At 43.6% G+C, this 25534-nt stretch overlaps 1 protein-coding gene across 2 annotated transcripts; it reads left to right on the top strand.

Annotated features, from left to right (window-relative positions):
• Positions 1-887: 887 nt before the first annotated feature.
• On the top strand, positions 888-21726 carry HPRT1 (hypoxanthine phosphoribosyltransferase 1). 2 transcript variants are annotated; one of them, XM_083422702.1, is made up of 9 exons: positions 888-1357; positions 7113-7219; positions 8896-9079; positions 10864-10929; positions 14174-14191; positions 14744-14826; positions 16748-16794; positions 17833-17909; positions 20735-21726. In XM_083422702.1, the coding sequence occupies exons 1-9, from the start codon at positions 1310-1312 to the stop codon at positions 20780-20782; spliced, it is 678 nt and encodes a 225-aa protein (XP_083278828.1). In that variant the 5' UTR covers positions 888-1309; the 3' UTR covers positions 20783-21726. The 2 variants fall into 2 exon arrangements, with proteins under 2 accessions (XP_083278828.1, XP_083278829.1); XM_083422703.1 differs by lacking the exons at positions 14174-14191; positions 14744-14826; positions 16748-16794; positions 17833-17909; positions 20735-21726 and adding an exon at positions 12987-13405.
• Positions 21727-25534: the final 3808 nt, after the last annotated feature.

Here is a 25534-nt window from a genome sequence, read left to right on the forward strand (position 1 = left end):
CTGAAACATGCACACAAAAGCTTATACACAGAACTAAGGTGCTACTGGAGAATTTTTTAATTATTTTATAGCTTTCCACCAAGAAAGCGTAAATTGGGGTGGAATTGAGGGAGAGCAGGTACAGGGTGGCATTCTGATGGCAACCACACTGTGAAGTTGTTGCAGAAACAGAAGAAGAAAATAAACCAACCCCTTGCCTGCGTGAGGCATATCTGGAGCAGACCTGCCCCTTGCGCCCTTTCAGGCTTACTCATGAGCAAACTGGGAGGGTTTCTTATCAAAGCAAATAGGCGGAGCAGGGAAAGGACCGCCAGGGCTATTGTGGGGAGGAAGAGGGAGCTGCGGGTTGGGCGACCCCAGGAGCCTTCTGTGGAGGGGGGGGGGCGATGAAGAAACGCTGTCCTGGGGGGGGTGCGAAAAATAGGGGATCTTAACAAAAAACAAAACAAAAAAAACAAAAACCACTACCCCACCCCAGCCCTGTTGATCTCGGCGAGGGTTACTTTGGAGTAGCCACATACAAAATGGTCAGCTGAACTCAAAGCAAGCAGGCTGTCAATAAGGGGCAGAGTGCTGAGGTCCATCCCATTGTTATTAACGGAGGGACAAGTCTCATATTATGTATATATATATATAATAAATGAATAAATAAATCGAAAATAAGTACTCGTAAAAAAGGAGGGTGCTGAGATATACAGATAGAGAGACAGATAATCTCAGCACCGTTAAATGCATGTGCGAGTACTACTTTCGATTTATTTGATTGTTCCTTATTTGGGGTGGGGACCGCCCTCATTTTTATACGGGGGTGTTGAGTTTCCCTCGCCCTCCTCTATGAATACACACACACACACACACGTGTGTGCTTCGTCTATGGGCGCTGTTGTTCTTCTATATCTATTTATGTGTGGCGGGGAAGGGGGGCGTTGTTTCCCCTCACCTTATGTGGAGACCTATGGGGGTGACATCCCACAGGGCTTGTTTCTCGTGAGGCCTTGAGGCGACGGCGGCGACGCCCCCGCACCCCCCTCCCTTGGTGGCGGCGGCGGCGGCGGCCATGTTGCGCGCGGCGGGCGTCGCGGGAGGCGTCCTCCTCACGAGCAGCGCTGGGCTGGGCTGAGGCGGTTGCTGCCGGCCCGCCCGCCCGCCCGCGCGCCGCTCCTTCTTCCCTCTCTTCTCTCCGGGACGTCTCTCCGCACCGCCGCGCCGGCAGCCGCCCAGCAGCCCTTCCCCGCTGCCGGAGCCCCGCGACCGAGGAGGGACCGAGGAGAGCCTCGCCGGCCGGCCGGCCGCTCCCTCCCACGCCGCCATGGCCGGGCACAGCGGTCACCCCCGCGCCAGCGCCGCCTGCATCGTGGTGAGGGGCCGCGTGGGGAGGGGGCTGGGAGGGGGGCTGCGGACATAGCCCCACATGAGGCGGGGGGGCGACCCTCAAACCCCCGCCCTGCAAGGCATGGGGGCATCGGGGCTTTCTCCCCCCCCCCGCCAAGTGGGTAGCTGGGGTGGGGGACCCATAATGTGGGAAGGTGCTGGAAGGCCAAGGGCAGGGGGCCTGGAGCCTGCGATGGGGGCCCTGAGGGTGTCTGGAGATGTGGGGTCCGCTTAAAAGGAGGTAGGGGGGAGAGGCCCTTGTGGACCTCCACCTCCCCCGCAGTTATCCCCTCCACACGCCACCCCCAAAATGATTGTGATGGTTTGCATATATTATTTCATAAAATTCATACACCAATTGATGGCCCCCAAAAAGAGAAAAACACATTTAAAAGCCTCAGATCGGTTTACAAAATGTGATAAAACTCTAAAATCAGGGGAAGAGGATGATTGCAATGCATTATAATGTACAAGAAGTTTAAAACACTCAAACAGATAAAGAGGCACACCACCAGCATTTCTAAGAATCTGGCTATATACCGTAATTCCAGGTTTTGTTAAGGGGCAGTTGGTTGACATACGAAGAGTGTGCTGCCTTTGGGAGTGAAGCCTTGGAGGGTTTCAGCTGTGGCTGCAGAGCCCAAAAGGGGAGAGGCATGTTTTGTTGCAGGCAGGGCAGGCGAAGGAGCGTCCAGTTGGTTGTGCGGCTGAATTTGGGGAGGCTGATTTGGACCAGGGTCAGCCCTCCTCCCCACGTCCCTACTTTTTGAAGGGGTGCTGGGGGAGGGCAGGGTTAGCGCCTCCTCAGGAAACTCTGGAGAGGAGAATGATAACCTGGAACAGAAGGAAAAAAGATTTTGTTACATTCAGAGAGTTGGGGGAATTAATATGTACCCCCAGCTAATAGGGTTCAAAGAGGAAGGAAGGAGAAGGTGAATGGCTTTAAACTGGAGGTTAATCTGGGGAGGGTTGAAGAGTTTAAAGTGGAGGGGGAATATTCATTTGGTGTCTCAAGGAAAAAGAGGTTTTTAAAGGGGGGAAACCATGTTTTTCAGTAGTGTTACTGATAAGGGATAGAAGGCTTAACTTGTACAAGCACTCATGACCCTGACCATAATCTGTATTTCTAATATACTAGGGATGATTTTTTGAGGTATAAATAAAGAATAAGGTTTCTGGGCATATTCAGAATGCCTTCATCTCAAGTTATGCCTTTTGCATCAAACCATTACAATAATTTATCTGTTTGTATATGGATATTGCCAGAGTTAATATCTACAAAAGTATGCAACTATTTTTTGTGTTCTTAAAAAAAAATATTAGGCCTACTGAGGTCAAGCAGCTTATTTCTAGGTAAGTGGTTTAATGTTGCAGCCTTAGACACATTTGGGCTGCAATCCTAAACCCACTTGCCTGGGAGTAAGCCCCACTGAATTCAGTAGGACTTACTTCTGCATTTACATGGTTAGGATTGTGCTGTGTAACCTATTAAACTCAGTGGTGCTTACTTCCTAGTAAATGTGCATAGGACTGTACTCACCAAGCACATGTGAAGATGAGTAATTTCCTGTTCAAGGAGTCTAGTTCTGAAATATGTTTCTTGTGTGTCCTTGACTTCATAAGCTTGAACTAGCCATATTTGGGTTTGATGCAAATAAAAAGGACTCCAACTGATTTCTGTAACTGAACATGTCAGCATGTTCAGTTGGATAAGACAACACCATAAGTTTGAACATTTTTCATTAAATTAACCCAATGCCTTACTATGAAAGTGGATTTTGAAATTCAGTTTTCCTCATCTCAGGATAGTTATTCTTTCTTTCTGCAATACCTAAGTATACAGTATACAACTGTATACAATACTTATACCTATATTATATTATTATATTATATTATATTATATTAACTTGAGGGGTAGAATTAAGGTGGGGTGTCAAAAGCCAGATTTAGTAGGGAGAGAGAGAGGCATCACCACAAGTCAGGGAACCTCAAAGTTTCCTCTGGTGAAATACTTTGAAATGTCAGCAACATGGCATCTTTTATGTTATCATTTGAACCCAGGCTTTCTAAACTGATGTTCATAGAGGAACCGCTACCACTGCCTGACTCCTGCTTCTTGAATTGAAGGGGTACAAAAGTCTGGATTGATCAGTTGCTGTTTAACGCTGGTCAAGTTCTATGCAAGGAGCTTGGCTCCATGATGTACTGCAGAGCTTAGGGCATAGACAAGCTTGGAGGTGGCTTGAACGCAAATGAATGAAAACTCCAGTGGAATGCAATTGAACACTGGCGAGCGATCATCATCAAGCTTACTTAGTGGCAGTGAATGATAGTAAAGTATGCCTCCTCACTGTGCTGTCCAGTAAAGAGCTTTTCTGGGTAGTACCGGACCTTTTACAGTTGGGAGCAAAGGAGGTGGGAGAACAGACAGTAGCTCACTGTGATTTGGTTGCAAAGCATTGGATAAAACTGCTTACATCTGCCAGGATCTTGACGCCACTGTTAACAGCAGATGAATCTCGAGGGGTGTCCAGAGCACAGTCTAGTCCTGTTGTGTTGGATGAGTTTCCGTTAGTAAGGCTCAAAGACATGGACAAGGTGCTAGGATCGGCCAGGGCACTCGCTTTCGCTCTGGACCCTTGCTCCTCCTGGCTGATAGAAACTAGCAGGGGAGGGACAGCCGGCTGGGCCAGGGAAGTGGTTAATATGGTCTTGCGAGAGGAGGAGGTGGTCCCTGCCCGCTTCAAGGAAGCAGTGGTGAAACCACTCAGCCAAGAAATCCTCCCTGGATTCAGAACATTACTTCTGTTGTCTATGCTCTGGTAACCTCTAGGTTTGATTGCTGTAATGCATTATATGTGAGGCTTCCTCTGAAGACGGTTTGGAAACTTGGTGCAGAATTCAGTGGCCAGGTTTCTCACCAGAGCAAGCCAGTTTGAGCATATCACACCAATCCTGGCCCGACTGCACCAGTTGCCAATTATTTTCCAGGCTCAGTTAAAAGTGCTGCGTTTTGACTCAGAACTGCAATACCTCAAGGACCACCTCTCCCCATATCAGCCTCCCCGGACCCTGTGATCATAATCGGAGGCCCTTCTTTGTGTGCCTCCTTCATGAGAGGTCCAGAAAGCCACAACAAGAGAATGCCTTTTCTGCGGTGGCTCCTTGTTTGTGGCATTTAAGGGAGGCTCACCTGGCACCTTCATTATATATCTTTAGGTGCCAGGCAAAAACATTCCTCTTCTCCCAAGGCCTTGGCTAGTTTAGCAATCTACAGCCTTTTGAATTGTTGTTTTTGTTCTTTACTATGTTATGTATTTGGCCCTTCACCTGTGATCCTCTGCTGAAGTGCAGTATAGAAATTTTAATAAATAAATAAATTCTCTCATAGTGGGCACTGCAAGTAGGGGAACCCAATCTGGGGTCTTCCAGACACCAGTAATGCCCACTGATAGAACCTCTATCTCTGGCAGATGAACTGAAATGCTCAGTTCAGTGGAAAGATGAGAAAATGTTATTTGAGAAACCTAATAATAAATGCAGAGCCAACAGGGTTCTGCACAAGCCTTCTGATAAATCTAAACATTTGCTGTTTATGGATTTCTGTAGCATATTTTATTCTAGCCCTTCAGGTGTTTTTGACTAGAGGGTACCAGTTTGGGGGAGGCTGTTCTGTTCCAAGTGCTACAGTCTCTGTGGAACATTAAGACACATTTTCAGCATCTATTTATCACAAGCCGGGTTCAGTTTCTTTCTGCCATGTGGGTGTTAACCAATTGGTTTATGAAGAGGCAAAGGAGCATGGTGTTCCTCTCAAGGCCATTGCATAAAAGTGCGTCTGGCTTGCTGCTGCAATCAAATTAGTTGTTTCTACCTGCAGAATGTTTCTCATGAGACTATAATTCACAACGAGGGATTCTTTAGTTGTATTGCTGCTCAGTAGCATACAGGACAGCCAAGTGTGGTTGGTAGCAGAAGCAATTAAAAAACCACACACACATAATCAGTATGTTGATCTTAGCTTTGATAAGGGGAACATGCACCTCTCCATGCCTTTAAAAGTCGCCAAATGTATCTCTAGGACTAATAAGGTCTAGTCACTTACTGCTGTTTGAAACTGAGGTTTTCAGTATTCTTTAACATATTTTAAACATTCCGAACAGTGTTTTGTTTTTGATATCTTGGGGCTATATTATTTTAGGAGCTGCTTGTAGTGCAGTATCCTGGCTTTTTCTCAAACTTTTAGGTTTTTTAAATCAAATTCCACCTCCCAAAAAAAACTTCTGTTGTTGCTGTTTTCAAAAAAGCCTCAGAAATGTGGAATCTGAAAGGGTCAGCATAATGTTGTTTAGTCGTTTAGTCGTGTCCGACTCTTCATGACCCCATGGACCAGAGCACGCCAGGCACTCCTGTCTTCCACTGCCTCCCGCAGTTTGGTCATACTCATGTTTGTAGCTTCGAGAACACCGTCCAACCATCTCGTCCTCTGTCGTCCCCTTCTCCTTGTGCCCTCCATCTTTCCCAACATCAGGGTCTTTTCCAGTGAGTCTTCTCTTCTCATGAGGTGGCCAAAGTATTGGAGCCTCAGCTTCACGATCTGTCCTTCCAGTGAGCACTCAGGGCTGATTTCCTTAAGAATGGATACGTTTGATCTTCTTGCAGTCCATGGGACTCTCAAGATTCTCCTCCAGCACCATAATTCAAAAGCATCCATTCTTCGGCGATCAGCCTTCTTTATGGTCCAGCTCTCACTTCCATACATCACTACAGGGAAAACAAGGTCAGCAACCACACTACCTGGGGTGTACGGGGCATCCATTTCTTTCTGGTATAGTTCCTCTGTGTATTCTTGCCACCTAAGCATAATACCTAATCACAAATACTGTATTGTCCTCCTCAGGGTCTACTTCTTCCCCAAAGCCTCTCCCAAACTATTTCCTCCCCTGCCACTTGATTCCCCTCAACCCTTCCCCACTTTCTCTCCCTGGTCCCTAGTCAGCTGTGCGTTCTGTGCAGTGCCCAGCATTCTCTTGGTGCTAAAGTATGCCTGTAGCAGAATCACGATTCCCAGTTCAAAGATGGGAGGAGATTGTAGTTGTCTGCAGTTTTCAACTGGTGCATTCCTCCCAGAGTCAATGAGTCTCTGAGTAGGATCTGAAGGCTGTGGTGGCAGATAAACCCATGAGTAGCAGCAAATATACATTATTCAGCTTGCCTTCCTGGAGGAGCCCTCTTTGCTGGAGGGTGGGGAGGAGAAAACTGTACTTGCATGCTCTGCTATGGAGCTTTGCTGTCATGTATTTTGAGGATTCAAGTCAGAAATGGTGCGCCATTGTCCTCTATTGATCCCACTGACTCTTCCATAGCTCTGAAAGTTCTCATTGCCTTGCCTAGTCCTTAGATAATATTTTCTCAATATTATTTTTATTTAACTTTTCCCATTTTTCCATTATAAATGATAACCCACCCCAACTGCACAAACTATCTTTGCATCAAAATATTTTTCCTTCATCTCAAAGCTAATTAACAGAATAAAATCCATTCCCCGATATCTTTTTCACTGGAAATACCATAGTTGAAGCCCCCTGGAGCCTCACACAGGCAAAACATACACTCTGCCAATAGATTATAGCTTTGAATTTTTGAGTAATCCCAGATTATGAGGCTTTTATATATATATTTGTTCTCTGGGAGGATATGTAACACATTGTACCTGACCTCACCTTTTGTTTTCCTTTTAGATTGGAGATGATGAACAAGGATATGACCTAGACTTGTTTTGCATACCAAAACATTATGCAGAAGATTTGGAAAAAGTATATATTCCTCATGGGCTTATTATGGACAGGTTTGTTTTACTCTCAGCAATATTCAAAAATGATTATTTGCATGCAAGCCTCTGCATGTTTGTTCTAAGGAGGTTTTACTTTATGGTGGCTCTTGCAGCTTGCTTGGAAGCAGTGTCTGGTTTACTGGAGTGTAGATAAATTGCCTCTGTACACAGTAAAGCCAGTTGCTGTGGAAGGGAACATCTCCTATGCCAGCAACACAGTGCTCTGAGGAGCACACAGCTCCTCCTGGATTGGACTTCCTAGTTCAGTGGAACCCAAATTGTGGTCTGCGGATGACTGCTCCATTCAGCCTGTCCACAGCATTTATGTAGATTGTGGCTGAAGACAGGAGATGGCACATCCATCACATTAAATATTGATACTAATTCGTAATAGTATTTTTATTGTGTCTTTTAATTCTTATATTGGGTTTTAATTTGTAATACAAAAAGTATAATATATAAGAAGTAAAAATGCAATTGCAAATCAAATGGCTTCTAGTGGAGTACATTACCATTGCTACAGCAAACAAAAATCCTTATGTGGTCCATCAGCAATTTTGAGGTGGTCTAAGGGGGTGGTGAAGCTTGGGAACCATTGCTCTAATTTTCTGCACCTCTAGCAAATTGTTACCGGTTCCTGACCCATAAAAAGACAGGTAATTTCCCCATAATTCTTTCGTTAATGAGAAAAGGGATATAAGGACATACTGTAAATTAAGTGTGTGCATGTGTATATATTAGGTAACAAGTTTCCTCACTGACACACTGGTGTATAAATCTTGAAAGCACAGAACTTTAAAAATTTGAACAGCTTTCTGTTTCCTTTTTCTGAATTTCCGGAGTGTATTGTTGGTGCCTTACTAATCCAAGCTGCAATATGCTTTAAAAAGTGAATTAATTTACCTTCTGAAGACCTGTATGCTTCATATCTTTTGAAAGTTGTCCAGTAACTAGGCAGAGACTGAGATTTACTTTGGCACATGCTGCCCTGTAAAATCAAGGGAGTTTGGCAGTACTGCTATTAGATTAACCTTGACAAGTGAGAAAAAGCAGCAATGTCACTGACCAGTAAATAGCCCTATTTTGTCAGATGGGAGATAAATACAATATCAGGGAAAGATGCTCTGTTGGCTTTATCTTTGCATGAATGCTTACCATGGTTTGTCCAAGCCAGTGGGGGTGAATAATAACATGATATAATGAGAATAATTCTCAGTCTCAAGTCCTTGAAGGAGGGCCTCCCCTGTTACTTGTCAGTCTGGGTGTTGAAATCTTATTGGGACACCCTTCTTGCAATCCCATTGGTGATTTCTACTCAGTGGGCAGTTGTGTGGGGAAGAGTCTTAATAGTCTTAAGGCCCCATCTGCATATATTTTTTCTCCTCTCTCCAGAACTATGGCTGACTTCTTTCTTACTGAGTTTTCCATGTGGTGTGAAGACACATCTTTTTGGGCAGGCCTTAGAGTAGCAGTTTGATTTTAACTCATGTTCTGACTGTTGGTCTTTTGGAATAGTTTTATATTTTTATGTTGTAATTTATTATTCTTATGATATAGATTTGTATATGCCCTGGAATCTCCTTGGAGGAAGGCTGGTTTAGAAATGGTACAAATAAATGTGTGTGTGTGAGAGAGAGAGAGGCCTGGCACTGGGCTCGGTGTGGCAAATTAGTTTGTTTCTCTTTCCACAGAACAGAAAGACTGGCACGAGAAATCATGCAGAGTATGGGAGGGCATCACATCGTGGCTCTCTGTGTACTTAAAGGGGGCTACAAGTTCTTTGCTGACTTGCTGGATTATATCAAAGCCCTGAATCGAAACAGTGACAAGTCTATCCCTATGACCGTTGATTTCATCAGGCTGAAGAGCTATTGCGTAAGTGTGTCTGCAGTCGCTCACGCAGATGGCTATCCAACCACTGTTTAAAAGCACCAACGAAGGAGAGTCTGCCACCGTCCAAGGCTGCCTGTTCTAATGTTGAATGGCTCTTGCTGTCACAATGTTCTTCCTAATGTTGTGTCACGGTCCCCTTTCTTGTAATCTGAACCTGCTGGTTCTGGTTCTGCCTTCTGGAATAGGAGCAAACAAGCCTGCTGCATCTTCCATGTCCTATTCAAATGGCGCTGGAGCTTTTAAAGCAGAGGTTGGAAAGCCATCTGACAGGGATTCTTTGGTTGTGATTCCTCCATTGTGGGGGGTTGGGCTACATGACTCTTGGAGGTCCCTTCTGTGGGGATGTTTGAGGGGATATATTATTTTATTATATCCTTCCTAACTTGCATCAGCAAGTTCCATACTTAGCAGAGTTGTTAAACAATCTCCCTTTTAAATTACACAGCAGTTAGCTAGTTGCAGGCTTGTCTGAGCCTCACTGTTTAGGATTCCTGGTTTCCCTATTTATATCCCTCCTAAAAGAATAGACACAACCATATGATTAAAGTTAACATAAAACTAGTTTACTTACAATCATCCAGTTCACAATAAGATCCCTGAAGGCAGACTTAATTTACAGAACAGCCTATAACAATGTGAACTATGTATAGTTCACTAACTATAAGGGAAATAGTCTCAAGTGGCTGCGATTCAGCAGTCACTCCTCCTAACTCTTAGGAACACAAAAAATGGAAAACAAAAAAGGTGGAACATGGAGGCCATGTGCTCATCTGTCCAAGAACAGACCACACCCACACCAAGTCACATGCAAAGGAAGTCTGTCCCAGCTCAGGAGGAACTAGCAAGTTTTCTCCTGAGTGATACATTGCATGCGCATTGTGGGAATGTTTTATTTGACTGCAATACATTTTTACATCCTACACCTTCCAACTCTACAGTTCTGTGATTCTATGAGGAATACCATTGATGTTAACATTTAGCTGAGGCTTAGGTCCAAGGAGGATAACAACTTGCTTTTGGAAATTATGTGCTTGGTTTTATTTTTTGATTATTAAAGGTTTTTCTTTTACTTTAAGAAGGTAGGTGATTGTTCAGTGTAACATTTATCATTGAGGAAACAGAAAATACTTGGGAGTTTAAAGTCATATAAGAAAAACTTAAACTAAGAATTTGAAAAGCACATATGGAGTATATTATTTCTGTGATCAGGGCACTATACTTCTGTGATCCCATTCCCCTTAACTAAGGACCTGATTAAAGTACACAAAAAGGAGGGGAGATAAGTAGAAACAACCTAATTGGAAACATAAATTTATAATTTGCTTGAGTTGTCTGTGAAATTAGAAATTAAATTGTTTACAGAGTTTTGAGGGTTGGGAGGGGTGGGAGTGATGTTTTATGTTCATTTTTAAGAGGCTTAGTCAAGGTGGGGGAGAAGCACTCCTGTCTTTGTAAGTCGCTTTGAGTTCACATTTCTGAAAAAAACCTGATGGGAGGAGGAAGAAGAAGAAGAAGAGGAAGAAGAAGAAGAAGAAAGAGGGAGCCTTATTCTGTGCAGGATTGGGAAAATTTTCCTCTTCCTCTGTTGTATGGTGAATGTTGCCAGCCAGGATTTACAAACTTTTTAAAAGCTTCATTTTTCAAGTAGGGCTTTTGGTTTGTTTGTTTGTTTGTTTGTTTGTTTGTGTGTGTGTGTGTATAGTGAAGATTCACTTTATTATTATTCTCCTCCAAACCCTTTCTTTTTCTTTTCTCTCTAAAATCAGAATGACCAGTCCACTGGTGATATAAAGGTAATTGGTGGGGATGACCTCTCAACCTTGACTGGCAAGGTATGTAATAAATGGTGATATATAGATAGAGATAGACAGATAGATAGATAGATAGATAGATAGATAGATAGATACAGAAATTTCTGTGAAGCACTTTTGTATGCTACTAATTTTCCATCACCAATTAGTTACACTTAAAGACAGAGCACAATTGAATCCATTCTGTGAGATGCAAATAAAGGTGGGAGTGCACATGCGCCAGGTTGCAAGGTCCTCTTCTCTCGCTGGCTGTATTTTGCAACAGCAGAATTGCTGTGTATGTTTTTGTCGCCCCTTTCTTAGGGGCTTAAAAAAAATCATAGAGAAAAAACACATCAATTCCTATTAGCTGTTATAGTGAAGTAGAACTTCATTATACAGAAGCAGCAGAGCTCTCTATACCAGATGCTGGGGACACAATCTGGGGAAGGTTATTATCCTCATGCCCAATTTGTAAGTCCCCAGAGGCACCTGAGAGTCACTGCTGGAATGAGGACTAGGCAAGACTATTGTTTTGATCAAGCAGCCACTGACGGATGTGGCTTATGTTGTCTTTTGTAAGTGGTAGCACTTGCTACTAAGAAACATTATAATAGAACATGGCCATATCAACTGCATGCAACACCTTAGGAGCAATTTCCCTCATTTTTGTTCCAGTGTTCCATGCTGCAAAGTCTGTTTGTGCAAGGCAATCTAAATTTGAAAAAAGGAAACTGCAAATACTCTTCGGGAGTCTTGTTACTTTAGAAGTATAAAAGGAGACAACTGTGACCAAAGAAACATAATGCTACGGTAATCAAGACAAGGAAACAATTTTAAAAACCAAAGTATAAGACTTGAAATCTGAATCAGTGAAGTGCAACCTGTGAACAGAAAATGCCTGGCACAGATGTATGCATATTATGTTTATTTGTGGCATTTTGTTGGTTCAGGTTTCAAGTTTTTTATTTCCCCTGACACTTTTGTTTCTAGGATTAGCTTTTGCAGTCTGATACATCTTCAAAGGAACACAGGAAGCTGCAGGTCAGACTGCAGGCATGCCTCCTTTCATCGCACCTCACTTTGTTGCACTCCGCAGATACTGCTCTTTACGAGGACCAGGGTGCAGCTGCAGGCAGCCCACTCACTTCCAGTGTAAGAAAGCCCCCCCCCCTTTTCTGGCCACAGCAGTGGAGCTGGCCAGGGCTGGGGCTGGGTTTTTCTCCTCCTGCCCTTGGTTGCAGGGGCCCCTTGCCTAGACTACAGCATAGTGTAAACAAAGCTTTTTTATCCAAATGGAAACAACAACAACAAAAAGTGTGACTTGTTTTATTGCAATACTAGCTTTATTGTGGTGGTATGGAACCGAGCCTGCAATACAGTGGTACCTCAGGTTAAGTACTTAATTCGTTCCGGAGGTCCGTTCTTAACCTGAAACTGTTCTTAACCTGAAGCACCATTTTAGCTAATAGGGCCTCCAGCTGCTGCCGCACCGCCAGAGCACGATTTCTGTTCTCATCCTGAAGCAAAGTTATTAACCCGAGGTACTATTTCTGGGTTAGCGGAGTCTGTAACCTGAAGCGTATGTAAGCCAAGGTACCACTGTATCTCCAATGTGGTATGTGTATTTGTCCCCCTAACCCAGCATTGTTTGCTCCAGTTAGCAATGGTTCTGCAGGATATCTGGCAGCAAAGAGTCTCTTCCAGTCACCTGATCACCTACCAACCTGACCCTGGAGGGGCTTGGAGGGTGTTGAACTTTGGGCCTTTTGCATGCAATGCAGCTGCCCTACCACTGAGCCCTTCCCCTTATCTTTACAGCATTGAGAAGATAAGACTTCTTAAAATATAATTCTGGGGTGGGGAGCTTGTGCCCCTCCAGATGCTGCTGGATTACAACTCCTTGTGATCATCCTTGATGGTTAGCCGTGCTGGCAGTGGCTGATGTGGGTTGGATTCCAACAGTCTCTGGAGGGCCACAGGTTCCTCACTCCTGCACTCGAACATCTTCTGAAGTGCATCTTGTCTTCTTTGTAGTGCTGCTTCTGTCTAATAGCAGCATTCATCTCATCCTCTATTTTGTGCCTACTGCTGTATAGAGCAAGAAATGTCCCCCAAAGGCTGTTGCAATATTCTGTTACGTCTCCCCTCTCCTGGTTCTGCCGTACAAACAGAGCTGCTTGTCAAGACATTCAACTTTCATTTGTCATGTAAGGTGTGAAACGTTTCACTTCTAACAGTAAATATTAATGACAGTAGCAAGTAATGCTATAAAGATCATACAAAATTTTTGGAAACCTTAACCCCTCCCCTGCTATCAGTTATTCTCTAAGCTTTCACAGAAGGCTTCCGATTGTGCCTCCCAGTAGATATAGAGATGTAGGATTGCACAGGACGCCTTGAGGTTCTGTCTGCAAGTGACCATACCAATGATGCCTCTAGGGCCTTGGGTGCTCCTTACTTGCACTCTGCAACCTCTAGGCTTTGTTTATGTGGGGGTTGGGGGGTTCACCCCCTACTCAATATTCACATTTAGGTACATGATTCAGTTCTAAATCACTCTCTACTTTAAATATGAAGACAACTCATGAAAATATGAATGAGTACTCCCTGTTCTGAATTCTAATGTGGCACTAGTTATAAACTGCCTTATACATAGTCAGGCCGTTGATCCATCAAGCTCAGGATGGTCTTCCCTGACTGGCGATTTCTCGGCAGGGTTTCAGATGGAACATTTCCAGCCCCTTCTGGATAGCCAGGAATTGAAATTGGGACCTTCTGCTACTGATCCAGGGCCGTCCTAATTTTTACAAAGCTGTTCTGATGATGAATGTTCAATATTTTTGTTGTTGTTAGCTTGCCCTTGAGAAGGTGCCTAAACTAGCTAAGCAATATCAGTGCATTAGAAAGAATAGGATGTGGCACATGTTGTATTTCCTCTGGTACTAATGCTTCCCCGCCCCCTCAGTTGGTTCTGAAACTTGTTGCATTGAAATTGGTACTTTATTTCTGAACTATGATAAACTTTCGATTTTGAGTTTGTGCTAATGAGCAGTAGAAACCTGAGTTGTTTAACCACAGGGCATAATTTTGTAGCCATTTTCTGCTGGTTTGCTTCATAGTTGAAGTATTCACCTATATTTGTGTGCTGGTTAATCAGGGAAATGAAAAATGAAAAACAGGCATCCTGAAAAGGTTTGGATAAATATAAATTGGAAACCAAGTGTTGACTTAATTAAACTCATGAGCAATTACTCATGAGTTTCTATTTTTCTCTTTCTCCTAGAATGTCTTGATTGTAGAAGTAAGTACAACAGTTTACATTTTCCTTTTTTAATAGGTATGATTTGAGGTAATGCTGTGAAACCAGTACAAATAATGTAGCACCATTTTACTCCAGAACAACAACTATCCCTAAGCTAAAGTATGGATTAAAGCTCTCTCAAAAGAAAAAGCAATTTCTCTTGTACGAGCACTTAATTCGCATGCAGGTTTTTTTACTACTAAGATGGATAGCCAAGAATGCATTGTTGAACTGATTCTGCTTAATTGCATTGTGACTTAATTCAGCTGGAGCTTGTTAATATTTTACACAAAAATGCTCTTGTTCTTGTGGAGACCATGTAAAGAGCTGATCAAGTATTGGTGTGCACTTCAAATTCTGGGACCATATCCATTTGCAGATATGTTCCCTTCATCCCCCCCCCCCCCTTATAATTACTGACAGACACAAATGAGCACCAAATGACCCTGAATTTTATTCCTCCTCGTATGTATGATTTAGTTAATTATGAACCTGTAAGAGGTACTTGGCTGCAGCTTCACTTCACAAGGCACTTTTTGTTTTAAATGTCAGGATATAATTGACACTGGTAAGACAATGAAGACTCTTCTGTCTCTGCTTAAGCAGTACAACCCAAAGATGGTGAAAGTAGCCAGGTATGTTTAATTCCTGCATTTGCTACAATTTGCTTTCTCAGGAACTTTTGCAGAATGATGAAAAAAGGTGGTACAGTTACACATCTTTTTGTATCCTTTTGAGGTCAGTTACGTTTAGGAGTTAATAAGTGCAAGGTTGGGGGTGTTAATTTTTCTCCATTGCTTGTGCTGGATATTGATTATTGCCTTTGTGATGAAGGTGCCCATAGTTAAAAGCAGTGGGCTCTCAATCCACCTCTATGCTTCAGCTGCCCAAGACTGAATAACAAAGAGAACTAGTCTAAGGGAAATTGCTTTATTAAAAGGTTTTAACAGTTTAGTTTCTGGTCTAAAAATGAGTGTCATCTTGGATCACTTCTCTCTTAAACACCCACATATTATACTTACTCTTAGTAGACCTTCTGCGTTCTTAGTACAATGACTCTTGCATTTCACCCAGTAGCTAGCTTAAATACTAATTTTTAACTTTAATTATCAGAATAACTCTGCCTTCCTAAACAAACTTCTTTATTTATTCTGTATATTTTGAGGAAAGTCTCCCACTGTCCACAGTATATTTTGAGCATAGGTAAAGTCACTTTTCTGCTGCACAAGTTTCATGGCAGTGCAGGGGCCTAGGCAGGGGGGAGATGCTTCAGGCACAGAACGGTGATGTGCTGAATTTCCCCTTCTGGCACCACTGAAGGAGGAAGAGAATACTTTTCAATGCCTGCTCCTCCTCATACACAATTGGTCAAAGAGCAGCCTTTGTTGTTGTTGTTTAGTCGTGTCCGACTCTTTGTGACCCCATGGACCAGAGCACGCCAGGCACTCCTGTCTTCCACTGCCTCCCGCAGTTTGGTCAAACTCATACTGGTAGCTCTTCGAGAACACTGTCCAACCATCTCGTCCTCTGTCGTCCCCTTCTCCTTGTGCCTTCAATCTTTCCCAGCAGCAGGGTCTTTTCCAACTACCGCACAATTGCACTCATTTCACACGCTAGCAAGGTTATGCTTAAAATTCTACAAGGCAGGCCTAAGCAGTATGTGGGCCGAGAACTCCCAGAAGTGCAAGCTGGATTTCAAAGCGGCAGAGGAACCAGAGACCAAATTGCAAACATGCACTGGATTATGGAGAAAGCTAGAGAGTTCCAGAAAGACATCTACTTCTGCTTCATTGACTATGCAAAAGTCTTTGACTGTGTTGACCACAGCAAACTATGGCAAGTTCTTAAAGCAATGGGAGTGCCTGATCCCCTCATCTGTCAATATTTATTCTTGCCATCTCATTTTTGACCACATCCAACTTACCCAGGTTCATGGTTCTTACATTCCAGGTTCCTATGCAATATTTTTCTTTACAGCATTGGACTTTCCTTTCGCTTCCAGGCATATCTGCAACTGAGCATCCTTTCGGCTTTGGCCCAGCTGCTTCATCAGCTCTGGATCTACTTGTACTTGTCCTCCGCTCTTCCTCAGTAGCATGTTGGATGCCTTCCGACCTGAGGGGCTCATCTTCCAGCGTCATAACCTTTATATGCCTGTTGTCTTTGTCCATGGAGTTTTCTTGGCAGGGATACTGGAGTGGCTTGCCGGTTCGTGCTCCAGGTGGATCACGTTTGGTCAAAACTCTCCACTATAACCTGTCCATCTTGGGTGGCCCTGCACGGCATAGCTCATAGCTTCTCTGAGTTATTCAAGCCCCTTCGCCACGGCAAGGCACTGATCCATGAAGGGGAGAGCAGCCTTTATGTTCACTCAAAACTTGGCTGTAGAAAGAACCCTCTAACTGCCACTGTAATCCAGATTCAGTGTTTCCACTGTGATATAGCAGTGGGGGAGTACAGAACTTAATGGCTTGGCATGCAGGGAGCATGGAGTGCATTTCATGAGTTAATTTCTACCCACAATTTACTTTTTTTGCTTTGGGGTCTTTTTAACAGCTTGTTGGTCAAAAGAACACCTCGAAGTGTAGGATACCGTCCTGACTGTAAGTGAAGTGTTCAGTGCACCTTATATACATTTTTAAAGCAATGTAAAAATCTCTATATTCAGATTGAAAGTAGATGAAATTTGACTGCAGGGAGTCACTGGCCTAAAGAACAACTGTAATGTTACAAAATGGGGAGGGAGGGATAAATGAGGACAGAGAAGAATTATAGGAGCTGGAGCAGAATTAAGGAGAGTGACCTGGCCTCTGTGGATATGTACTGTACTTGGTTTGCAGTGTGTTTTAAGTAGAGATACCTGAAGGAATTGTGAAATGGGTAACGGTGCAATCCTGGGCACATTTACTCCAAACTGTGTTCAGTGGGGCTTTCTCCCTATTAAATGTGTTTAGGATTGCAGCTTAAATTGCAGCTTTTGCAATAATTTAACTCCTTTCAGTGGTATGTGTTTTTCCACTCATTTGGGGCCTTGTCACCTAGTCCCTACCGTGACGCGGGTGGCGCTGTGGGTTAAACCACAGAGCCTAGGACTTGCCAATCGGAAGGTCGGCGGTTTGAATCCCCGTGACAGGGTGAGCTCCCGTTGCTCGGTCCCTGCTCCTGCCAACCTAGCAGTTCGAAAGCACCTCAAAGTGCAAGTAGATAAATAGGTATTGCTCTGGCGGGAAGGTAAACGGCGTTTCCATGCGCTGCTCTGGTTTGCCAGAAGAGGCTCAGTCATGCTGGCCACATGACCCGGAAGCTGTACGCCGGCTCCCTCGGCCAGTAAAGCGAGATGAGCGCCGCAACCCCAGAGTCGGCCACAACTGGACCTAATGGTCAGGGGTCTCTTTACCCTTTACCTTTTACCACCTAGTCACTACTGTCTCACTCCTTTGGACATGGTGTAGCTTTTCCCTGTATCAAAATGTACTGCCAGTTTTATGTCTCCCTGTTTTATCCTTGTTACATTTTTTAAACAATGCCAATAGGCAGCATTATCAAATAGAAAACTGGTTATGAATAAGCCAAATAATGTAATATGATTATCTAAACATTGTCCAAATTTAACATACTGATGAATTCTGGCTCTTTTTCAGTTGTTGGGTTTGAAGTACCAGATAAGTTTGTGGTGGGATATGCTCTAGATTACAATGAATACTTCAGAGATCTAAATGTAAGTAATGAACAAAGATTGTCTTCTGTATAAATTGAGGAAGAGTATTCCCCCCCCCCCCCCGCTCCCCTTCTGCCTGATTTTTACTGCCAAGTAGGAACGTAGGAAACTGGTTTATGCAGAGTCAAACCACTGGTCCAGTATTTTCAGTGCTGACTGACAGAACTTCCCAGGGTTCAAGGCAGAAGGTCTTTTCCATTCATAACTGGGGATACTGGCCTGGGGCCTTCTGCATGCAAAACAGATGCTCTGCCACTGAGCCACAGCCCCCCTTCCCCTTGGTGCAACATTTCCTTTGCTTCTTGTAATCATTCATCTTGTTTTTATTATTGCTTGTAAGTTGTAATCATTCATCTTGTTTTTATTATTGCTTGTAAGCCGCTCTGAGCCCGGCCTTGGCTGGGGAGGGCGGGGTATAAATAAAAAATTATTATTATTATTATTATTATTATTATTATTATTATTATTCTTTTACCGGTGGGTAGAGAAATGCCAGAATGAGGTTTTCGGCAGACGCATATGCATATGTTCTCAGGGAACCCCAGGCTCTGCTGGGCATAAACTTTACAGGCACATAATGGGGTGGAAGGGGCTTACGCACACTCCCCATGCAGAAGGGCTGTTTCCTGTATTTCCCACCAAGATCCGTTGGGCTCCCAAACAACCCCATTAACCTGACAGCAGTTTAGGTTCTCCTCCAACCTCAATTCTATATCCTTAAGCCTTATTGGTCAAGTGTGACATTTCCCAGGAGAGATGGGCAGAGAGCCTGTCTCAAAGCAGTTTTTGCAAGAAAGGCTAACTAGTATTTACTGAATTTCTATTGACGTTTTTAATTATTTTCTTATATATATTTATATTTTATTATAGTTTGTATGTTGTAAGCTTCCTTGGTATACTTTATGAAAGTGGAATGTAAACATAAATAATAATATATATATATAATAATTATATATAATATATATAATAAATATATAATAAATAATAAAAATATATAATAAATAATAATATATATATAATAAATTATATATATAATAATAAATAAATGGCCATTTTAGAATCTACTGAGGTGGGCAGGTGAGACAGCTGACATAGCTTCTGTTGTTTTAAATATCCATGCAGCCAAGCTGATGCTAGTGTTACAGAATATCATAGTTTTGTGGCTTGCTGTAATTAGACTGAATAGCTACCTCTTCAGGTTCCATTCCTGATGATAATGAGGTAAAAGGAGCCCTGCAGCTTTGTCAGTGAAAGGTCCATTTCTCCATCACCCTGTTTCACACAGTGGTCTGTCTCTAGGCTTCCTTCTGCGAAGCCCACAAGGCACTAGGCCTTTTCTGCTGTGGCACCACCCCTCTTACCACCCCAGGCAGCTGTAACTCAGAGATGCGCTGCCTCTGAACCTGGTTACGATGGTGAACTGCCATGGACTTTGCCTAACCCCCTTCTAAAGCTGTTTGAGCTACTTGCCATCCCCATATCCTGTTGCTGTGTATTTGGAAAGTTAATTATGTGTTTTGTAAAGAAGTCTTTTACTTCTTTGTCTGTCCTGAATTTATTGTCAGTTTTATTAAGGGATCCGAAATTCAAGTATTATGAGCTGAGGGGAGATTTTCTGTACTCCAAGCTTAATTTTATGAACCTCTCTAACCCTAAACTAAAAATAAGAACAGAAGGGGGGGGGAGTACTGTCCTTTTCACCCCTCCTGTGTCAGCTTGTCCAGGGTTTGCAGCTGCTGTCTCTCAGACTAACAGGTTCTGTGCTTCACTCTCCACCATTTCTTTTTATCATGAGCTGTCAGGGGTCTTTTCCGTTACCTTTTTTTATTATTTTACAGAAGGGTAGTCAGTCCTTGAGGGGTAAATTTATACACATTAATTAGTCATGGATACAATTCTAAAGGAATGTGAAATGTTGCAGTTGATTTGGAAAAGAGTAATTCAGAATCAAGGACTTGTGAAGTGCCCAGTTGCTCCTAAATACAGGTTTCAAGAGTTGGAAATGTTGGATTCTTTTAAAAACTGAAGGATTAGTTGTTTGGAAATAAATTCACCAAATAATTTGTCACTGCAGGGAATAGAGCTACTTACCCTGGGAGTCATTAGTGGCTGATAAGATGGTGGTTATTCTGTGAACTCTTTCTGTCAGCAAAAGGATTACCCTAGCAAAATGGGGCTTCTCCCCTACTCCTCCCCAGATCTTATCCAGAGGGATGGGAAAACCCCTAGAACTGATTTAGGGGACTCATGGGGGAAGGGAGGAGGGGAAGTTGTGTTGCAGAAGAATAAATCTTTGTGCTGCTTGAACTTACTGTTATTCTTATTATTTATTAAATTTGTATACTGCAGGTTACATAGCCCTACGTTGAATGCATCCCAAGAATTCTAAGGCAATTCTAACATAGCAAGGAAAGTGTATGGTGACAGGGCTTTATAGTGGGAAGGATAGGCCCTTATTTGAAGGACCCCCTAGAAATGCAGAGCCAACTCTTTGGGCAGTGTTGGAGAGGAGAGAGAGGCACCCCATGCTGGGGCAGGGAAGGAGCTATGCCAGGATTGCAGTGATGCCTCCACTCACTTCCTTTTCTCCTTCCAAAAAAAGAGGGTGCTCTGCTTGGGGCATCTACTGGGGCAGTTCCTCACGCCCCCAGTGTATTTATGAAGAACGGGATGAGCTTCTCTCATGTTGAAGGCCCTAGTGGGAGATGTCCCCTGGGTCCTATTTCTTGATCACACTTAGTGGTAACAGGCTCTGCAGAGTGTTTTTTCATCTCCTAGCTGTTAAACTCCTAATCCACACAGTGCTTTTACCCTCTCTCTTTCAGCACATTTGTGTCATAAGTGAGACTGGGAAACAGAAATACAAGGCATGACAGCAGTTACTCCAGCACCACAGTTACGGGACTTTGAAATGTGCATCCACAGTGTCCATTTTCCTCTGCCTTTGGCTCTGGTCACCAGCTTAAAATTGTAGAGTTCTCCAACTTTGTTGTCATTTGCTTGCTATAACTTATTGCATGTACAGTGTAATAACCTCGTCTTGTTCATTTACATTTGAGAAACGAAAAGGGGGTGCCGTTGTGTGTTCTCTCTTTCTCTTTCCTTTTTTAAGAAAATTGCACTATGAATCTACTGATTCTAGCTCCTTTCCTAGTGGGATTTGCTGTGTGTTTGACCCCCAAACATATTCCTCCCTCCCCGCTTTTAAACTTCAGAACTGAAATAGTTTTAAGTACTGTAAATGTATAAGGCATTTTAAGATGGGAAATTATATTAGTAATATTTTTTTTTAAAAACCAAGTAATTTAAGTTTTATATAGTAATGAAAGCAGAAATTAAGGTGATTATTGGATATCCAGGGTGTGCCACCACCCTACAACAGAGGCATGATGCTCTTGAAGGAGTATGGATAATGTTATGCTAAACTGCTTTCTCTGTAGTTGCCTTACTTGCCTCTTACAGGAGCTCTGCACAAAAAATAATGCCATTTCAGCCTGAAAAGAGAGCAAGTGACATATAGAATGTTGAAGCAGCTACCAGGCTTTTCACCTCCTATAAAATTAATTGTATAGTCCACCTGGAACTTCTCTTACACAAACCCAAGGGGAGAAGAAAATGGGAATTGATTCACATCAGGATTGTCCCCTCCAAGCTCCAGGTGGATTCTGTCTTAATTTTCCTTTCCCTTCACCATCAGTTGAGCAAAACTGCCTTTCAGAACTATCTTCCTGTATTTCACCTCAATGAAAAATGATTGTAATGTTGACTGTATGCACAACCAACATACTTTTAAATAAAGGCTGTTTCTCCAAAGGTAGCACCTTGACGACTGCGCTGGCCTCTTCCATCTGCCAAAACATCTGTGGTACATATGCCTCCTCAGGGTTCACTACACCTTCCCTCTCTTTTGAAGGAAGCAAGGTCTGTGGGCCCCAGGCAGAGGGCACAGCGCTCTGCACTAGATGAAACCAGTGCAACCAGTGCCCTGGCAAAGATCAGTTGTTCACTAAGCACCCATGTGTGGGCCATCAGAGGATGCTTTGCAAGTTGTCCTTTTATTCTTTTTCCCCTTAGCTTGTTTCTTTGTGGGCTTTTTCAAATGGGTGGTTGGTTCTCTATTGCTCTTTCCAGGTAGGAATTTTATTGAGCCACATCAGAAATGCATTGAAGTGCTGGGCAACCACAACTGTCTTTTAGTTTCCTTCTCCCCTCTCACAGGTAAAGTCATGGTTCTGTGTCTTTTTAAGTCATTCAGTTACTGCTGTGCAATGAAGATTTAAAGTGCCGTGTTTTGCTCTTGCCAGGCCATTGCTTCAAAAGAGTAGAGGTGGTGCTTTGAAACTGCAGTTCAGGGTTGCCCCACCTCTGACCCCCCTGCATTTTACAGAGACCTCCGCCTTCTGTTGAACCTTGCAAAAGCAGATTTTATGGTAGCTGATATGTTGATGCATTTGAACGTTGCTCTTGCCTCAGCTGGCAGTAAAGCTTTAGTGGGAAGAGATTAAGATGATGGCTGAGCATCAAACTTCAGTGTAAACTTAGTAAATTACAGTACAGTACAATCCACATCTCATTGCAGCCAAATTGGACAGATCAGAAAGGTTAAAAATCATCACCAAAATAATTGTTTGGTTATTTTAAAGCAAAATTGCTCCTCCATTTGGCAAACTGTATGTCTTCACCATCCATTTGGTTGTCAGTTTGGGTCACTGTTTTTCAACCTAGTCACCCTGTCTTTTGGGTCATGGCCCCATTGGTCTTGTTTCTTTACACTTGCATTTTGGCCTTCAGCACTGTGGATTTCTTCAGAGGGCCCTCAGAGTCTCAGTTACTTAGCTTCTGTACTCTTTTGCTCATTCCTCTTCCAAAAGAATAAATTGCCTATTCTGCACTTTTCCTTTGAACTTCATTGTCTCTCCACAATCTGCAACTAGACTTATGAAGCTATTTCCTCAGGCCTGTATGAAGATCAAATCCCAGCCTCAGTAGAAGCTAGACTGCGAAATATACCTATGGCTTTTACCTGAGCAATTTTTAAGTTGTTGAACAATCTGTGCCCATCATAGCTGCTCATCAGGTCAGTGTTGAGACCCTTCATGTACCACGAGCACAACTTGTGGCAGTGTGGTGTGACAGAGTGTTGGACTGCGACCTGGGAAACAGGGTTCAAATCCCAATCGGCCACAAAGCACACTGGGTGACCTTGGACCTGTCTTTGTCTCTCAGCCGAACCCACCTCACAGGGTTGCTGTGGGGATTAAATGCACACTGCCTTAAGCATCTCACAGGAAAATATGTATAAATTCTAGAAATAAATAATAAATGAAGTGTTAAGGGACCAATGAAATTTTAAATGGCTGCTTCTGCCTGCCTAGACCAAATTAAGTGCCCAGAGTATTGTTGATAAATGCAGCATCCAGTTCCCTCCTCTTAACATCTGCAAAGAAGCCTAGGATGGGATAAGAGCTGGTATGAAAAAGCAAAGATGAAGAGCCATTGGGTGTAATTATTTGAACAAGAGGAGAGTTGTTAATAGTTCTCTACTTGTGCTTCTTTCAGCCCCCTCTGTGTACTCTCATTTCCATGGCATCTGTATACTGAAACTTGAGTAACCCTCCTCCCCCCCATTTTCCTGCCATATGCATTCTTTTTCTTTTAAATACAATTTTTATTGAAATTTTCAAGGTACAAAAATTCATAATAACAAGACACATTCATAATAACAAGACACATTTTTTCCATTTCATTTCTATCTCCCCATTTCCTCTGAAGAGCCCAAGGTGGTGTGCACAGTTCTTTCTCTCTCCCACTTTCATCCTCACAACCAGTGCTGCATAGAAAAATAAAAAAAACAACACAAATGAACTTGGCAAAGATGTAGATGCAGCAATCTGGAAGACAAATAAAGATGATTTACCATGTGCGTTTTGTGCTAATACAATTCCCTGGAATTAAAATGAATATGTTAATGGTAGGAAATAGAAGTTTACCCAGCTACTGATGTTCAGGGGAAATTATTAGGACTCCCACAAATGCTAGTTTTCCTGGCTTTACCTGAAACTAGAACCTTGGAGATTGTTCTGCTTTTGAACTTCCCGGAGGAATCTGGCTGACTACCATGAGAGCAGCTTGGTGGTCTAGATGAGGTGTTACTAATGGTATCAAAGACTGAACTGCTTATTTTGTTCAAGAGACACTAGTCGGGGGGGACGGACCACGAAGGCATATTTCCAAGGTTGTAACCACAAGCTTTTTTCCAGTAAGGACACTGCAGTAAGGAAAAGATTGATCCACCTGGCCATCCTAGCAAAGCACACCACAAGGTCTGAAACACATCTGATGGCTGCGCACAACTGGGCCAATGGGCATGTAAGTTGCATTTATGCATAGCAGGCCCACATATAATGGTAGAAAGAGGGGGAAGAGTGTCTTGTGCCACTTCAATCCACAAATTCAAAAACCATGTTTTTGGATGCTATGTTGTCTTTGGAATGAAAACACCCAGCAAATAAGAATTCAGCAGAGTGCAGAAGTCTCTTCAGCTTAGAACCCTTTTTTGTGGTGCTTGAGTATAATTTCCTTGCAAATGAGAAGCCCACAGCAACTTGACACAAAAGGAAGTTCCAAAGTGTGCTTCTGTGCTCCTCGATAATTGGTACAATTTACTGCTTTGAGGGTCCCCCCCCCCCCACCGCCATCAGAAATTGCTTCTTCCAACTTGGCCAAGCAGTGACTTACTCTCACTGTGTTTGCTCACCTTTGGGATGGACATATATTAAAATATGGATGTAAAGGCCAAGGGGTGCTCTGCTGTTCACAGCAACACCACCTTGGGCTCAAGGGGAGGTGCTGCCTTCCATAAGCCTTGAAAGCTGGCAGGGAGGGTTAATTGCAAGGAGCAACTGTTCACAATCCTGAAACTCTTGCTCAGAGAGAGGAGTGAGGAAGCCCACCGGTGCACCACCCAAAAGGGGAGGCTAAGAACGTGGATGGAGCCTCTCAGAGAAAGGGCGGTAGGCCAGTGGCGACTTCTTGCAACCGTCAATCGCCCTGATCCTTGCTGCTATGCCGCGAGGGGAAAGGCTGCGCTGGCGTTTCGGGTGTAGGAGGAGGGATCACGGCCAGGGAGCAGAAGCCAGGACTTCTTTCTCCTGACAGAGAAGTCTGAAAAGTTGGGCTCGCGGGACCCAGTCCCCCACCACACTGCACCAGGTACTGGCGAGCAGATGAAAGAACGAGGGGGGCAGGACTCGAGCGAACACCTGGCCTTGTCGACTGGCTCGAAAGTCCTTTCCTTCTGAGTGCAGTGGGGGCGTGGATTGAGTCCTCTGCGCCTTTCTGGGCATTCCCCAGAGACCCGACGGGATCCAAGACCTCGACGCAACTGCTGCGGTGGCTCGTCGGCGAGAATTGGGCAGCCTGCGGAGCGAAGAGAAATGCCCCCCACTTCCGCGACCCCTAAACTGGAACTGTCTCTAGCACAAAGCACATACACACACAACATCTCCAACGAAGCGACCGGCGGCAAGAGCCGCAAGACTGGAGGGCCAGTGTTGGGGAAAAGGAAGGCGTGCATTCGGTGCGCGCCCGCGGACGGCGAGGCAGGGGATATTCCTCAGTATTAA

Source organism: Podarcis tiliguerta, assembly GCF_965153285.1.
Source record: "Podarcis tiliguerta genome assembly, chromosome: Z".
NCBI classification, from domain to species: Eukaryota; Metazoa; Chordata; class Lepidosauria; order Squamata; family Lacertidae; genus Podarcis; species Podarcis tiliguerta.